The sequence below is a fragment of the Pholcus phalangioides genome, unplaced genomic scaffold (genome assembly GCF_987345545.1).
Source record: "Pholcus phalangioides strain wild (caught in Gottingen) unplaced genomic scaffold, Ppha-v1.0 ptg000009l_1, whole genome shotgun sequence".
Lineage (NCBI taxonomy): Eukaryota > Metazoa > Arthropoda > Arachnida > Araneae > Pholcidae > Pholcus > Pholcus phalangioides.
In genome coordinates, this window is record NW_028301602.1 from 14,175,003 (window position 1) to 14,192,059 (window position 17,057).

Sequence of the window (17,057 nt, forward strand, 5' to 3'; positions counted from 1 at the left end):
AGGTAATAAAGCCCCACCGACCAAGGTTAATCTTGAATTTTGAAAAACAAACTTTCATCGTATTTCAAGCTTGAGAAGAAATCAGAATGAGAGAATGTTATACCGAAGAAGCTGGAATTTTTCTATATCATTCTTTTTGCCAGTGGTCCGTGTAATGTTAGAAACCGAATCTTCGATCCGTGAAGGTCGTTCGATTCCGACTAAAAGAAATGAACGACGACTCTAATTACATTAAGCACGTGATTAATTTTTTCCCCATTTTTTTTGGTACGAAATACACACTTATAACAAAAGTATCTCTCTTTTTGTCTGGAAAATCTCTCTCTCTCTCTCACGGCTTTGATTCGCTAAGATCGGATTCCGAATCTGAAATGGTGCCCTTGGAAATATTTATGCAATAAAAATATCTATTACTGGAATGAGACAAAAAATGTTTGTGGTCGTTGTATTGTATCACATCTTGAATATAAATATTTTCTGGGAACGTGTTGCTTGGAAATTAAGCTTATATAAAATGAGTCAATAATCCTGCTCAAGGCTATGTGAAGTGCATCATGGGACCCCGAAAAAAGTGAGGTTCATGGCTCCTGCACTCGATGATGACCTAGAAAGCTATCGATTTCAAAGCATATGTCACACTTGAAACACTTTCAAACTTGAACTGTTTTGTACTTTTTGAAATAAACTTCTAGAAAGCAGGGGTTCTTAACATTTGTGCGAACGAGATGACGCAGGGACTTCTTTTGCTAGTACCATGGAGGTCATGGACCCCCTTTTCAGAATAATATTCAGCATATGATAATGTAAAAAGATTAATTGTTTTCTCATCGAAGCTTGTGGACCCCCCGAGACCTCTCCAAGGATCCCTAGATAACAAATATGTGGTTTCTGGAATGGATATAGAATATCTGGGGTCGTTGTATGCAACACATAATTAATTGTTGAATATAAATATTTTCTAAGAACGTTGCTTGGAAATTAAGCGTATAAAATGAGTCAATAATCCTGCTCAAGGTCGTTAAAAAGTGCATCATGGGACTCCTAGGGAAAAGTGAAGTTCGGGGCCCTGATACACTCGATGTCGACCTGGAAAACAAAGAATTTCATTTGATTGATTTCAAACAAATGTCACACTTGAAACACTTTCAAACTTGAAGAACTGTTTATACTTTCCAAAAGGAACTTCTAAAAAGCAGGGGGTCTTAGCTTTTTGAGTTCCACGAACCCTTTAAGCCAGCGATTCTCAACCTTTTTGACTAGCGGAGCCCTTTTTTGCAAAAAATTTCATTGGCGGAGCCCCAAGAAGCCTATTTTTTATTTATTCATCAAAGTTACTGAGTTATTTTTATTATTTAAAAATATTTATAATTATATATTTTTTTCAAATTTACTGTTGTTTTTTATTTTCTTCGAGCGGCCGCGGAGCCCCGGTTGAGAACCGCTGCTTTAAGCGAATGAGATGAACGTCAGGGACTCTTTTGTCGTTAGTTATGGCTCCGGATCCTTTTTCAGAATAATTTCCAGCATATAATAATGTAAAAAGGTCAATTTTTTTCTCTTTGAAGCTTTTGCCCCCCCCCCCCCGTCCCACCTCCACCCCGAGACCTCTCCAAGAAAAATATGCTTTTCAGGAATGGGACAAAGAACATTTGTGGTCATTGTATTACATCCTATTTATTAATTCTTGAATATAAATATTTTCTGGGAACGTTACTTTGAAAACGCGCTTATATAAAATGAGTCAATATAATCCTTTGCACTAGGCAATATTTTTATTTCTTATTTATTTATTTAAAATCACGTAGCAACAGGATGAAACCCAATTACAGTTTGCAGTAAAAATGAAAATCAGCACAGACTACGAATAAGTTATCATAAAACACACAATACAGATAAAGTAACAAAAATTACACAAAATACAAAAACTCTATACAAAAGATATATTCAACGCAATCACAACAAAAGTCTTCTGAGGTCGGTGACAGACGAATGAAAAATAGCCAGGTGTCGAGGAAGCTCATTATAAAATTCAGAAAATATGTTTATACAGCACAGTATTTTACCAATGTAAATGACTGGACGGCAAATAAGCAATTAGATCTTGTATTGGGGAACTTAATATGAAAACATATTTCGTTAAGAATGGATATGAATCAATATGGTTATTCATCAGTTTCTTGAAAAAAAATAATGCGCAAGTAATCTCTGCCTTTTCATAAACTAATAACATTGAAATTGTTGCGTACATGAGCGGCAGATAAAATATTGTTATAAGGACCATTTTTTTTGAAATATAAATACTTTAGAAAATTTTTATTTGGATACTTTCAAGACTCATAATGTATGGCAAGTTTGAAATGGGTTCCAGATAATAGAAGTTGATCTTATAAGGCAGAGGTCTTCAACGTTTTTCTTGGTGCGAGCACTGCCTGTACCCATCATCAAAAGAAGAGCACCCTTACAACAAGTTTGACATGAAAAATCAGGATGATTTTAATCATTGAATACAATTTTTACACGGTTTTTAATCAGGACCTTGATTAAGAGTGCTGGCGAGCATGAAATCGGACATGAACAAAGATCACTATGGGTGCTACAGAGAGCACCGTGGCGCTCGTGAGCAACAGGTTGAAGATGCTTGTTGTAAGGTTATTAAAAGATATACTGAAGTAATATTAATAAAATCTCTCTCCATTTCTTAAGCAAACCAAGTTTTCTATATGATTCAGAACAGAGGTTTCTAATGTGAACAGCAAAAAATTGAATGGAACTTATAAATAACACCCAAATCGGAAGCAGGAGTTCTTCTAAGGAATAGACTATTATTAGTGCATTTCATGCCTTCTGGGGTTATTATAAATAAATAAATAAATAAAATAAATAAATACTATACGTATTAAAGATTGGATTATTTTTTTCTTAAGTGAATGAAAGAATATACATTTATCAATATCGAGATTAAGTCTATTTATTAAACACCATTCATGAAGTAGGCAATAACATACATCAATACAATGAATACTTTTAAAAATCTTCAAATCATCGGCAAAGAGCAGACAATTTCTGAAAAGTGTGGAAAGGTCATTGATTTAAAATGATAAATAATAACGGATTAACCACTTAGTACACCAGAACTAAGGGGTCATTCAAGTATTACGTCAGCATCGATGGGGGAGGGTAGTTTCCGATTTGCTGACTTGACTTTTGATGACAGGGGGGGGGGGGGTTTGGATGGTGATTACGTCATCAACCACCCTTTATGAAAATATGAAATATTCTTAATGGCATCTTACTCGGTGCGCCAAAAACGAGAAAAGTCTTTCGCAAGTTTGAGGGCACCTGAACTAACATTCTCCCTAATGATAAATCCCTTACAGAGCCACTTCAGCGATCTCTAAATGTTTCACAGATCCTTCAAGTGAGCAGGAAATGTGTCTGAGCTGCTTAAGTGCTATGGAAATGTGTCTGAGCTGCTTAAGTGCTATGGAAATGTGTCTGAGCTGCTTAAGTGCTATGGAAATGCTTCCGGACCGCTTAAGTGCTCTGGAACAGTGCAACGCATCATTCAAGTGATCTGTAATTATGCCACGGATCACTTAAATTATCTGGGAATATTCCGCGCGTAACTTGAGTGATGTAGAACCGCACGGGGGGGGGGGTGCTTAAGTTCTGTAACATTGTGCCCCATGTCACTTAAGGGATCTCTAAAGTCTAAATGTGGCATGGATCGTTTAAGTGTTCTGAAACTGTGTCGCGCTTAAGTAATCTTTGAATGAGCCCCTCGCCTACTTCAGTGATCTGAAAATGAGCTACGGGCCACTTAAATGCTCTGGAATTGTGCCACGGGTCATTTAAGCGATTTGTAAATGTGCCGCTTAGTTCATTTTTACAAAATTGGGTTTGAGGGGGCAAGCCACATCAGATAACCTTCAGGGCCACATTTGGTCCGCGGATCAATGGTTTACCACACATGGCTTTTAAAGGTGGGTCGCAATCAATTTCTTGAAAAGAAATTTTGAGTTCTTACCTTTCAAATGGCATTGAAATTAACAGAAATTGATTATAATAATATATAAAGGTATTTTCTTTCGAAACTTTAATTTTTTTTTTAAATGTTTTTTACATTAAATTTTTTTTTCTGTCTGCGGGGAGGTGCACGAGCCCCCTATGGCCCCCCCCCCCACGTATGTTTCTGACCCCACCAATATGCGTTAGGAGGTGGGGACAGTGCTGACGAAATTTTGATGACAAGGGGAGGGGGTAACGGGGTCAGAGTTTTGCTTACTTTTGCTGACAAGGGAGGAAAGGGGTCAAAAATGGCAAAAAATTTGCTGACGTAATTCTTGAACGGCCCCTAACAATAAAATCTTGGCTTAAATTGGATTTATAGGATACACATACACCATACTATTGGATAAGTAGGAAATAAACCAATTTACTAAATCAGAGTTATAACCGATTTTTATAATTTTGTTTATAACAATTCATGATCGACATGTGCATCATGGTAATGTCTCAGCTATGACCGTTTTAACAGCACCATGGGCCCTATGATAAAGTATTCAGGGGCACTTACCTACCTGGACATACAATATACATGCCTTCCAAATTTTTAAATGCTTACTCTGAATAATCGTAGTATAAAATCTCATTATCGGCAGCCGCCCCCCCCCCTTACGCACTTGATGTCTCTAGGGCCCTGTCCAAATGGGCCCATATGTTAATATAGCTCTTTTAGAAACAGGACTTCTATCCGGGCCGTAATAAGAATTTTTGCGAGTGTGGAAGGGGTAGTAAACGGTATTTTTCTCACATCCTCCACTATTTTTATACTCATCGAAATGTCGGTGCGCTAACTCTTCGGTGTGGGACTTCCTGCGGTAGCAGTCTTTTTCTGTATGGTCATGTCGCCGTTTCTTTTATATCCCTACGTCAGGAAAGTAGCCTACTTTATCGACCTGGGCTGCAGCGCCCAAGAGATTCTGAAGGCTTTGACATGGGGATTATCGATTCATGAAACCAGACACATGGCCCTGGTATCGTTTTTATTTCGTCTCTTTCATACTGCGGTTGTTTGTTTCAGTAACTTATTATTTTTTATGATTTTCATGTTTCACAGGAACTGCTCCAAAAATTCACACAAGAAAACTTTTCTGTTCCAGGAACGAATTAATTTTTCATTGATTCTTATGGAAAAAATTGTTTTGGTTTACGAACATTCGGCTTCTGAACGGACTTCGGGAACGAATTATGTTCGTAAACCAGGCGCGGATTTATGCCCCCCCCCCCCCAAGCGAAATGTGATAATTTCGTGAAATTTTCGGATCTTCTATATGTAAATACCGCTTTTAATAAATCCGTTAAAAATTACTTTATATCAACGTTTTTGATGCAATAACAAATTCAAGAAAACTTCGACTAAAAAACGGAAAAAGCCGGGGCATGTTTTTTAAAGTCAGGACGGAAAAAACTGAAGTGTCCTGGAAAATACGGGACAAAACAAAATGCAGGATGTATGGTCACATTATCCTCAACAACACGCTATTATGTATCTATCACAAATAACCTCTACAATTTGTAAAATCCGCCCCTGTCGTAAACAGTGGCGTCTTAACGCATGGGCCACCCGGGCACGGCCCGGGGGTGGGTACCTCAAGAAAAGAAGGGCTCACACAAATTGAGAACCGGTTCAAATTTTCGAGAATCCGCATGGTAGGGCCTAAAAACATTCCCTGCACCCCGGGGCCCATGATGCCCTTAATGCGGCCCTGGTCGTAAGCCGAGGGTTGACTTTATAACTAGAATCAAGCGAGGATTTAGGGCGGGCGATCTGTCAGGCATATTGGGTGATTTGTGTAGTTTAGAGGTCTTCAACCTTTCAGACATGGGGATGGCGGGCCAAATCGAAACTCCCAACGAAGACTACGGATCATCAACTCATGTAAATTTAGTGATATCTCAATAGAAGAGGCTAATGACGTCCCAAGCTAAACCGGGACAAAAAAAATAATTGAAGACGTTTACTTATTCTGAAATTATTTCTTTTATTAATTATCAATTTTGATTAGTTCTGAAATATTTTCTTTTCAATAAATTCTGAAAAGTTTTTGATTAATCACGGATTAAAATAATTTCAATCTGAAACCACTTATTTATCTCTCTCATTGATTTATGTAATTTTTCTCCCACTAATTCTGAAATTATTTGCTTCGAAAATTGCAAAATTATTTATTTTTCAATAATTCTGAATTTTCATCAATTCTGGGAATTATTTCTTTCTTTAATTCTAAAATAAATCTTTTTTCAATATTTTCAACCATTTTCTGAAAATGATCGGAGGGCCACGACGAAAAGCTCCGAGGGCCAAATGTGGCTCCCGGCCATGTGTTGAAGATGTAGTTAGTGGGACTGTCCCATATTTTACGGGATAAGAAAAATTTTCTCCGTATATTATATCACGGTCTCTTGGGAGACGGGAGATCGCCATCTTCTGAATCCACATCTGACTAGAATAGACACATTTCGGCTCTGAATCAAAGCCCAGAATCAAATTTCGAACTCATTATAAAACGCTCGAATTTTCCGGTGAAAGATTTGGCATCGACATTCAATCAGTAGGAAACACACACACAAACAATGAATCATGAGGTGCAGCATGTAATCACCAGGCCCCATCATCACGTCATAATGGAAGAATGAGAACATCGAAGCCCCTCAGGATATAGGGGGAAAAAAATGGCTACTACGGTTGCACGGACAATGAATATCAACAAAATGACGAATTCGTTTGTCCATTTTTTCTGAAAGGAAAATAACAAATTACACACGATATATTGTGTTTCCTCTCTTTTTGTTATTATTTATTCTCTCGATTGGATCCGACGTGTTTGAATTCTCGACGCAACTAAAATAAACACTGAATGGAAGATTCGACAGATATAACAATGAATAGTCAGTCAGTCAGACAGAAGGTGGTGATTAAGACGTGGGTTAATGACACGTTAACATACAGTGTACACGTAATAATCGAAATGATTCGAATTCAGGGCAGAATAGAATGAAAAATCTATATACTACGGCCATTACGCATCGAGGGTTTTTTTTTTCAGTGAGATAGCGGGGCCCTATTTCCGCATGGGCAAATGGAACATTTTCCCTGGCCACCCCTCTTTTAAGTTCGGAGCCCCAAATTCAAGTAATTATTCGCTAATTAACCTACTGAATATATCTTTGACGCAATCGTGGGAGAAGATTTTAAGAAATTTCTTTTAGATGATTTTGAACATATATAGATTATCCCCCCCTCCCAATACTGGCAAGGCTGACTTAACCAGGTGCGAAGGATGCGGGCCACACCGGGCCGCTAAATTTCAGGGGCCACAAAATGAGATAAAAATGATTTGATTACATTTTGACATAAACTTCTTAACAAATTACTTGTCTGAAACTCTGTCCAAGTCAGGGAACCCCCTGTTCAGACATCGAACCCACAGTCCAATTCATGGCGCCCCACAAGGGGTGGGCTGACAAGGCTCCGGCCCTGGGGCCCAGGGTGATTTTAATATTTTTTTTGTTTTCACGCTATAAATTCATCATAAAGGGGCCCGTGAAAGTCTGGTCGGGGGGCCCGTAAAAGATCCCAGTCTAGGAGCCCTGCTTCAGGATGTGGGGGCCATGATCCAATGATTTTGACAGACTTCCCCCCCCCAAAATGCTAAGAAGGTGAAATGGGGGAGGGTGCTGTTGGATCTGCTGTCCCGGGTGATAGGTCAATCAGTAATTCAAAATTAAACGGGTGAGGCAAAATGCGGGCTTGCTCCGGTAGAAAGAGTATCTAGTGGCGGCCCTGGGTAGATTATCGGTTCTTTTTATTCCTGACAGCCAACCCGTCATGGTTCCCTGCATACATTCATTGTGAAGTAGTGGTCCTGGGGGCACACTTGCAATTTTTTTTTTCGTAGTCACTACTGTCCAAATTTATTGCATAACGACTTTTTTTATTACCATGAAATAGTAGTTTGATAGTCATTCTCGGGTGCCAGCTAACACCGAAGAAATGCGAAAACAGGCTTTAGAAGGGCCGCAAAATATTTAGGCCCGTTCCCGAATACTGGGCCCAGTTTGGAATTTTAACGGCCCACTACGCAAAAACAGTTTTCGAAACCTTACAATATGTCTATGTGCATCTTTATTCATTAGTCGCATGTGGGTATTGTTATTAATTTACATTGCAAAATTAAATCATTTTATTATCAATTTCGGGGTTTTTTAAGCAATTAAAAGGTAAATAAGGGGGTAAACTTTTTTTTCTTCAAAATTCTCTGTTTTAGAATCTTCTCTGTTAAAGAAAATTTAATTTTTTGTACTTTTTTTGATAGAAATTGAATTACAGATCTCTGCTTTCGATTGCAGTGTTTATCATGCTAAAAAGAATATCCATTTGATTCCTGTTTGCAGGTCATTCCTTTTGCGCTATTCAGAAATTGGAGCAGCGTACGCAGGTTCGACCTTAAGAAGCGGCCACAAAAAGGCTTAGGGGAGAGGGTGGGGGGGACAATTTTTTTTCCGAGAAAAGTTGTGTTACCACCCTTCACAAAACATTTAAATTAACAGAACTTGGTTTATAGTTACGGTAAAAGCCCGAAGACTGGTAAGACCTAGGTTTTACCAAGGCGAGTTGGTAGAGGCCCGAAATATGCTTGTAAACGTTTTCATTTCGGACTTTTACTAAGTCAAAGTACGTCTTTAATGGATAAATTAACCATTATGAACTTATGAGTAATTAATTATTTAATTATTATTATATAATTTAATTTTATTAACTATTAAACTAATCGACCACCTAGTACTCAATACTTCCTGATGCTAATGAAATAATAACCAATTATCATTAATTTATTTATTTATTGCATTAAACTTCATGCTGTTGGGAGAAAATTAATTAATTTGAACAGTGTTAAAACCCGTTTCCAATGGACCGATTGATCATTGATGGTCGTGATGATTATTGATGGTCTTAGTAGATTAATAAGATAATTAATAAAAATAATTGCTTAATCAGCGTCCGGAGTGAATAATTTTGACAATTGTTTAAGTTTATGGCAGTTAAATAATTTATTTGTTTATTATATATATATATATATATAGTTATTAATTAATAAGGCACTAATGAGTTTTGATTTATTCATTAAAAACGGGCTTCGACTTGGTAAATGTTTGAAATGAAAACATTTACAAGCGTATTTCGGGCTTTCACCAACTCACCTTGGTAAAACCTAGGTTTTACTAGTCTCTCTTCGGGCTTTTACCCGTAATATATATATATATGATCATGTAATGGGCATTTTCATTCGATATACCACAAATAAGATTATTTTTTCACAGAAATATTTCTTTTTTCTAAATTTTAATCGCCTTGGTGGAAGGCCATGGATCCCTTCTATGCGTGTGCTTCTGCCTTGGAGTGACTTGGACATGGCCCTCTCTACACCCTGCAGCAGGGGTCCCTAAGATTTTTCACGGACTTAGGAATTTATAATGCGAGAGACAAAAAAAAAAGAAGATAAGAAAAAAATCGTTCCGGGATTCCCAAGACGGAGCCCTTCACTCCCATCTGTGTAGGGGCCATGAACTTGAGAATGACTTAATGTTGAACAAAATTAGAATTTCAGAAAATTCTTGGGATGAGCGTATCACGTGTTTTTCGGAGGAAACAATAATTACCCAAGAAGATGATAATTAACCATATCATGTTGGAGACGCCAGAGATTTTTGCTATCAGTCATTTGGTCATTGAGGGAAAAAAAGGGATAAGATTGCCAGGAAAAGGGGTTGGATATACACACAAACATCACGTGATGGAGTCCATTGACTTCATTTAGTGGACAATGTACTGGACGTTATCGCCTCCCCCCCTCCCCAGCCGATAAGTCGACGCTTCCAAATCACCTACCACGTCATTGTACAGGGTCCTCCAATGAGGTCTAGGATATCGAAGATAAGCTACACACCGAACAATGTTAGGAGGGGTGCGGGGGGGCATCGGGGTATCGAACTCCAGTATATACTGTATTCATATAAAAGCAATGCTTTTTAACTGAACTTCAGAAATTCACAGAAAATTTTTGTTGCCTTCGAGGTTCTTTTTTGTTGTTGTTCCCAGTTCAGCTTCGCTCAAGAAATTCCATCATGAGGATTTTGGTGAGTTTTTTTCTCCCTGATTTCAAAGAAATTTCGGATAATTCATTTGTTTTCGACGTTCTGCTCAATTGAACTATACAAAAAAAGGAAAGAAAAATCAATGATTCCCTTTGTTTCAATGAATGGATTTTTCCCCATTATTTGATTTTCAATCGACCGTGAAATGACTGGTAATCTATCGATCCTTGATGATTTAATCCGTTTTTCTTTTTAAAATTCCTTCAATCACAAACGACTTCGATTTCGTTTGATTTAACGAGAAAATCGAAATTCAATATTCGATTAAAGCAGAGGCAGGTCATCAACACATGGCCCGCGGGCATCGTCTGGTCCTCCAAGGTTGTTTGCAGTGACCCCGCCGACAAATAAAGCTTACACAATTGCAGGATCCATAAAAATACCTCAATGAAAGAATGTATTACAGAATCAATGAAAGAATTAATTGCAAATTTACTTTTAGAGAACATTTCAAAATTAGTGAGACCTAATTTCAGAATTAATGAGAAGTAATTTCGGAATTAATGAGAAATAATTTTAGAATTAATGAGAAATAATTTTAAAATTAATGAGAGGAATAACTTTAGAAATAATGAGAGAAATAATTTCAGAATTAATGAGAGAAATAATTTCAGAATTAATGAGAGAACTAATTTCAAAATTAATGAAAAACTAATTTCAGAATTTATGAAAAAGCTATTTTCAGAATTAATGAGAGAGGGTAATTTCATGATTGTGTTGAAAGATAGAGAATTTTAGAATTATTAAAAGAGATAACTTTAGAATTACTAAAGAAAAAGTATTTTGCATTTCATGAAAATTCATAATTATTAAAAATTTTTCTCTATGTGACCCATAAATGGCACTTTCCCGAATTTTCTCTATGTGACCCATAAATGGCACTTTCCCGAATTTTCTCTATGTGACCCATAAATGGCACAGACTTTTATGTAAAGAAAAATGTCCCGTTTTTCCCTTTTTTCTCAACGAAGTTTATTTTAATTTATAATCGTTACTAATATCGGAAACTAAAATAATTTGCGAAATTTCGAAATTATATCATATTGCATATTGTTATGGATTCAAATATGCATCACACATATGAGCCATGTTCAATCTTTTTTCATGAATGCTCTACGTTTTCAGTAGCAATTTATTTTCCTCCAAGCAAGGGTGTTCATAAGTAATTCGTCCCGTGTTTCTGATTTCGCATTTTGCTCGATAAAATATGGTCAGTGAAATTTCAACTTCTTTTTGCATCGGGTAATATTTCTCATATTTAAAGTTTTTAAAATTGTAACCTCGGCTATGAAGACATGTTCTTTTTAACGACGAGATGCCACCGATATCTTGAATGTCGTTATAACCGAGTTTTTAACTGCACTTCTCTGCAACACTGCTTAAAGAGCTCTCACGATCCTCAAAGTCGAATTTTCAAACAAGGCTCAAATTTTTTTTTCAATCTAATTTCAAGTAAAATGCAAAATATTGTGTCAATCAGTTGATTTGTTGTTTCATAATAAAAGAAAGAAATAATGAATTATAGTGTAAACGTATATGGTAGCTCTCATGGCCCCCACATTCTGAATCAGGGCCCCAAGACTGGGAACTTTGGTGGGCTTCCAGACCACTTTTCACGGGCCCTTTTATAGTGAATTTATAGCGTGAAAAAAAGAAAAAAAACCCCATAAGAATCATCCCAGGGCCCTGTCAGCCCCATCCTTGTGGGGGCCATGGTAGCTCCCTTAACGGACACTTTTCATCCCCGGTCCCGTGAAATAGGGCTTAATGTATTTCACTTTCTGTTAGCAGACACTCTCAATAGCGGACAGTAAAATCAGGCAAAAAATTTTTTTTTCTAAATTTGCGAATAATTTTGCTCATAAATCGAGAATTTATCATATTCAAAGGGGATTATATATATGTATAATCTCAAGCTCGTGTTGGTAAATATGGTTGTCCATCAATTAATTACTTGATTAACTGGGCATATCTATTGTCCATGATGCTGATTGCGAATGGTAATGGTGCTCTTTTGTTTTACACATGTTCATACATGTGAAGAAAGCCAAAATAACTGATAATGTGTGTTGTTTTGAACGTTTATATATTCTTCTTCCCACTTATTTTAATTTAACTTAATTTTTATTGCAAAATATCCGTAGTGCAACTATCATATGCGGATAAAAATAATTAACTGGTTTAATGAAGAGAAAAAAAGGTTATATATTTTTCCATATTTATCGAACTTTCCAACTTTATTTGGGAACTATGCATAACCACCGGTAGAAGTGATAAATTTAATGAAATTTTCTTTATCGGACGATTGATGATTATGCATAACCACCGGTGTATCACTTTTATACGCAATAACATACAGGTACCAACTGCGACCGAATCCAAACGTCGTATAGATGTGAAAGTCGTACAAACGAGGGTTTCACGATATATCGTACTTTCCAAATAGCGGACAACCCCCCCCCCCCCCCCCCGTTAGTTTAAAAAGATTTAAAAACTGCCTCAAAAGCTCTGAAATTTTGCCAAAGTGTTTATTTGACATTTTAATAAAATATTACTCGGATTCAGCAATTGAGTAGTGGGAAGTATTTAAAAAAAAAATGTTGAATTTAGGTTTTTGAAATTTTTACTGCTTATTTTTTTTTTTGAAAATTTATAAAATTCTAACGAATGATCAGATATCGAGGTTCGAGAATCATTTTACTATCTCATGCCGAATATAAACATTTCTTAAAATTTCATAAAAATTGCAACTTTTGGGACAGTAGTTTTTTAATCTTAATGAGGAGTTCAAAAACTGCAATCCGGGTGTTCAAAACTGCAAAATCCGGTTCAAAGTGTTTTCTCTAGTATACGTTTGCAATATAAAATTCAGTATTTCTTTCTTTTATTATGAAACAACAAGTCAATCGATTGACACGAAATTTTTTGCATTTTGGCAAGGATCTGTCCAGTTTTTTTATAGGGTCCTGTTTTTGTGAAAATTTTTCTTATTATTGTGAAAAAGGTCCATTAATTTTGTGGAAAGCGAAATAATCTCTAGTTAGCGTTTCTCAACCTTTCTTAACCCAAGGACCAGTAAAATGTCTGAAACAATTTTGCGGACCACTTGCGTCCCGTATTACGGGACATTCTTGTAATTTTTGCTGTTTCAATTTTTTTATACATTTGTCTGGTTATTTTTTGACGGTGGTTTTATTTGAATTTGTAACTCTTATTAACGTCGTGAATACAAAGCTTTTTCATAATACAGTACATAAATTATATTACGATAGTTACAGCAAAAAATATAGATATTCATTTCACATATTTGTCAGGTTCAACGTTTTTTCCGCATTTTCAATGAAAATTAGTCATTGTGCCTACTTCCAGAAACATTTTTTACGACAATTGATTATGTCCAATATTACCCTATTTAAAATCCTAGTTTACCGCATTTTTTTCAATGAAATATGGTCATCTAAATATTTTTTTCGTGAAATGCATTTTTTAATCTGCCCTTTATTTACCCTTCCTTCAGTGATTTTAAGTAATTATAAAATTGCATTTAAGTCAATAAATTGCATTTTTGGCAAAATTTAGTGCTATCCCGTATTTACGATCGCACGTTCCTGCATCTTTCTCGATGATGTATAGTAAAACTAAATATGATGGTATTTTTTTAATTGAGCCCATATGGATATTACTAATATCAATTACAAGGGTTAAATAATTTTCCATTCAGTGAGAATTAAATTATCAAATTCTTCCTGCGGACCACTTATACCTGTCATCCATAACCACTTACACCACTTATACTACGGACCACAGCTTGAGAAACGATGATCTAGTTAATTCATCAAAAAAGAAATGAAATGCCAAATTTATAGTTTCATTAGTTTTGTGAAGGGTCCATTTTTCAGATCCAGATTTTCGTTAAGGGTCTAAAAAACGAACCCAAATTTTGGCTGGACCCCTGATTATATTGAATATTTTTTGAAGTCATTTTTGAAAAGTGGTCTCGACCCAAGAACTGCATTCTTTAGACCCCCTGGTCTAAAGCATGCAATTATTTTGTTTTTGTACGAAAAAATTTATATATTTTTTCTTTTTTTTGTTCTAAGATAACAGTTTTTATCTAAATATAGAAATTTCAATTTCTTTAGAAATATTTACAGGGTTTTTCAAGAAAAAATGGTTTTTGTATCAATTTGTCTTGTCCAAATTTTAAAAAGACAAATCGGAATTATAGATTGCATTGAATAATATTTATTTAACAATTTATTGTTCATTAAAAGTGAAATTTAACTAATTTAAAGTGATATAAAGTATCAAAATGTAATTTCACATCTATATATCAAATAATTTTTATCGTATTTATTTCTGAGTGCGAAACAACTGATACTTTGTAGCAGGGGTTCCTAAATAAGGGTGTTCTGTGGAAATTCAGGTTATGGGGTTAAATGTAATATTCATAAAATTAATCAATTGGCAATAGTGCCACCAAATGCATCAAGATCGAAAGGGGTGCCGCTGGTATTTCGAAATTTTAATCTTATTTCTGAGGTGAAGCCATAGCTCCTACAATTTTTATCTGGAGGCTCGCTGGCCAGGAGTTCCCCTATCGGTCCCCTATATTTATTTTTTAGTAAATTTATAGTGTGAAAAATGAAAAATATTTAGTTTATTTTTCAGCAACTTTTTTTGATTTTCACGTTTCACAGGAACTGCTGCGAAAATTCACACTAGAAAACTTTTCGGTGCCAGGAACGAATTAATTCATTTTGACATTGATTCTTATGGAAAAAAATTGTTTTGCTTTACGAACATTCGGCTTCCGAACGCACTTCAGAAACGAATTATGTTCGTAAACCAGGCATGGAATGGGGGTGTCCCCCGAAGCGAAATGCGATAATTTGTGAAATTTTCGGATCTTCTATATGATAATATCACTTTCAGTAAAGTTTATTAAAGTTTATTCAGAGGCCCCTAGGTTACAGCCAATCATAGGCACCGGAACGTAGGGGCTAATTAATTTTATTTAATTTTCAACGATAAAAGTTCTGTATTTTCAAAATTTTATAATACAAAAATTGTGTAAAAATCAAATAACTATACAATAGATATTTCACTTTCAATTCTTTTTAAACATTTAAATTTAATTTCTTTCAAACATTTTAATTTCTATTTAATTTTGATACGATTAATGATAATTTGAAACTGCGATTTCTTGCATTTTTAATAGATTATTCTCCAATTTTTTTTCAGAAGGAATAATTTTCTTATAATTATTCACTGACTTATTTCTTATATTATTTCTTAAGAAAATGGTATTTAAATTTTTGTTTCGCTTATTACATCATTGAAAACATTAAAAATAATACGTTTCACTTGATTATTTTAATTTTATTTTCTTGTAATTTTCAGCTTTTTGGACTGTTCCTTGCTCTTGCTGTAGCCGTCTGCTCAGCATATCCTTCAAGATACGCTGGCTATGGACACGGTGGATACGGGCACGGAGGTTATGGTCACGGCAGCTACGGACACGGAAGTCATGGAAGTTACGGTCACGGAAGCTATGGACACGGCAGCTACGGCCACGGAAGCCATGGGAGCTATGGTCATGGCGGTTACGGACACGGAGGATACGGTCACGGTGGCATTGGACATGGCGGCATCATCGGGTACAAGCGACCAAGTGGCGAAGACACGGCGTAAATACTCGAATGCCACATAAATCTGTCCACAGAATGTGTTAAAAAAGGGTACTTTTTTTGACGGGCCGCTATTATCTCGTTGGAAATCATTATTACTTTTTTTGCATTTGTTGACAGAATTTTAAATAAAACTTGGAATGGAAAATAGGCCATTTTTATTTCTCTTTCTTAAGCGTAATTTTATCTCAAGCAACTAGTGTATATGTTTTTTTACAGCAGCTGAAGTCAATTACTTTTGATGGAAACGAGAAATGAATAAAAAGCAGTCGAAATGCCATAATTTTACAAGAAACTTAATTAGTATCGCCAATTAGCCACCCGGAGACAACCTTGAGTGGCACGAAACATAGACGGGAAATTCGAGAAAAAAAATTCTCACACAATAGAGAGAAACTGTCACACGTGAAAAATTGGACAGTAAAGCTGGGTGACAAACAGTCCACTCTACAACGTAAAATAAATAAGAACAATAGAACCAAAGAAAAAAAAGGCACAATGCTCTGCGCCAACTCACAATACTCTTATAAATTTTAATTACATTGATTATTTATGTTAATTTTATTTGCCCCTTTGAATCGGAAACAAAAAATTCTTTATACCTTATTAATTACACGTACAAAAGCCAGTAACGCGTTCAGAAAATTGCAAATTTACTTCGAAACTGTGCTGTAAGAAAGAGCAAATGTTTGTTATTTCTGATGTCAAATATCGGTGGAGCCGCATGTTAATTGTAAGGAATTATCGCAAACATATTATTATACGATAAATGGAAGTTTTTCATTTGGGTTGGCAGTAATTCTTCTCACAAATCATGTATACTAAAGGTGGACCATATTTCATTGAGGCCATAACTAAATCATCTTTTTAAATTTACAATTTTATTTTCACACAAATTGTATGGGAGACATCTAAATACGGGACCCGTGTTTTAAAAGATATTCCACGGTTTCTAGGGAATGGAATGAAAAATTTGTGGAAATGAAAACATGGTTTGGGAAATTGCAGAATATGCCTGTGTTCAGATGGCAAAATGTTATAAATACAGTAACTATGTTTTTTAACTTTTTTTCAAGGTGGACTTGTGATTTTGTGTCTTTTATTTGACTTATTACAATTTGCCTTCGTTATTTTATCATAAACTGAAAG

At 35.6% G+C, this 17,057-nt stretch overlaps 1 protein-coding gene across 1 annotated transcript; it reads left to right on the top strand.

The window, feature by feature from the left end:
- Positions 1-10,099: 10,099 nt before the first annotated feature.
- Positions 10,100-16,058, top strand: LOC149081794 (uncharacterized). Its single transcript, XM_089236854.1, has 2 exons — positions 10,100-10,200; positions 15,622-16,058. The coding sequence occupies exons 1-2, from the start codon at positions 10,189-10,191 to the stop codon at positions 15,910-15,912; spliced, it is 303 nt and encodes a 100-aa protein (XP_089092980.1). The 5' UTR covers positions 10,100-10,188; the 3' UTR covers positions 15,913-16,058.
- Positions 16,059-17,057: the final 999 nt, after the last annotated feature.